The sequence below is a fragment of the Pyxicephalus adspersus genome, chromosome 12, assembly GCF_032062135.1.
Source record: "Pyxicephalus adspersus chromosome 12, UCB_Pads_2.0, whole genome shotgun sequence".
Lineage (NCBI taxonomy): Eukaryota > Metazoa > Chordata > Amphibia > Anura > Pyxicephalidae > Pyxicephalus > Pyxicephalus adspersus.
This window is the reverse complement of record NC_092869.1, coordinates 10,661,194-10,662,352: the sequence shown is the minus strand read 5'-3', so window position 1 is coordinate 10,662,352 and position 1,159 is coordinate 10,661,194. Positions and strand designations below refer to the sequence as shown.

At 43.1% G+C, this 1,159-nt stretch overlaps 1 protein-coding gene across 3 annotated transcripts in view; it reads left to right on the top strand.

The window, feature by feature from the left end:
• Nucleotides 1–391: 391 nt before the first annotated feature.
• HEATR5A (HEAT repeat containing 5A) overlaps nt 392–1,159 on the top strand; it is a 45,616-nt gene continuing 44,848 nt past the window's right edge. For 2 of the 3 annotated variants that reach the window (XM_072428957.1, XM_072428956.1), the window contains exon 1: nt 393–592. In XM_072428957.1, the coding sequence (XP_072285058.1) occupies nt 473–592 (120 nt within the window). In that variant the 5' untranslated portion in view covers nt 393–472. Of the gene's footprint in view, nt 593–1,159 lie in introns of all 3 variants that reach the window. The other variant, XM_072428958.1, reaches the window with a different exon arrangement.

Genomic DNA, 1,159 nt, shown 5'->3' with positions numbered 1-1,159 from the left:
CCGTCAATTGCATGAATTGCATCCCTATTTAATGTACAGTGCTACATAATATGTTGGTGCTATATAAGTCCTATTTATTATTATTCTTCCTATTATTATTAATAATAATAATTCTTGCCTCAAAGCACATGCACCACCCTTTGGTATTCTTTAATAAAACTGAAAAGTTCTCAATGCTGCGAATAAAGACCCAACAAGCTTTCTTTATTTACAGGAGCTCGGCAGTCGTGACTAGAGAATGCCTTGGCATAGCCAGGACCATATCAGCACTAAGATAAACGTGAGCGCGCATAGCGCAGGCAGGGACGCGCACATTAGGTCAATGAGCAGCGCATCGATTATCTCGGCGCTCCGCAGCCTGGAAAGGAGATAACCGAGCCGTGGAATTGACAGGACTTGGTGACGATTGCCGATAGAGGTGCTGGCTGGCCCCGGCAGACCTGAGTGCAGAGCCCAGATGTGATTGTAAGCGATGGAGCCATCAGACCGGCTGCAGCTGTTGGATGTGTCCGGGCTGGAGGAGCCCCAGAGGTCTCTCCGTGTATTAGAATGGCTCCAGTATCTGAGGATGGTGCTGCCCATCACTGCTCGGGTAATGAGAAGGGATGCTGCAAATGGGGTGACCACACAGGGGACACCTCTGCCCTCTAAGATGTCAATGTATGACAGGTGACACTAACCTGTTACCCTGCCAGGGTATTATTACTGTCTGTCAGATTATTTCCCTCTATCTGCCCTTATCATACAATGGAAGTACATTCAAAACTTTGAGTTGCCACCAGAACAGGAACAGGGTAGAAATCTTCAAATTGGGACACACTGCTAGAAATACTCTGGGCTCTATTTATAAAACAGGGAATCTGACATTCCCTCAAACATTCCCTTGTAGGAATCTCCAAGGTCTGTGTGTTACAATGACAGTAATTGATTGGGAATGTTTGAGGGAATGTCAGATTCCCACCAGGGAATGTCAGATTCCCAGTTTTTTTTAAATAGAGCCAATTTCTTCCAGTGTTATTTGTGACCCATATTGCAATTATAAATATGAATGATTTAACCCCCCGGCTGTATATTGTAATTGTAATCTGCTTTTAAAACATTGATCACAGTAAAAAAGTTATACAAAACATATAGAAATATTAAATCCAAAAGTTTTTTT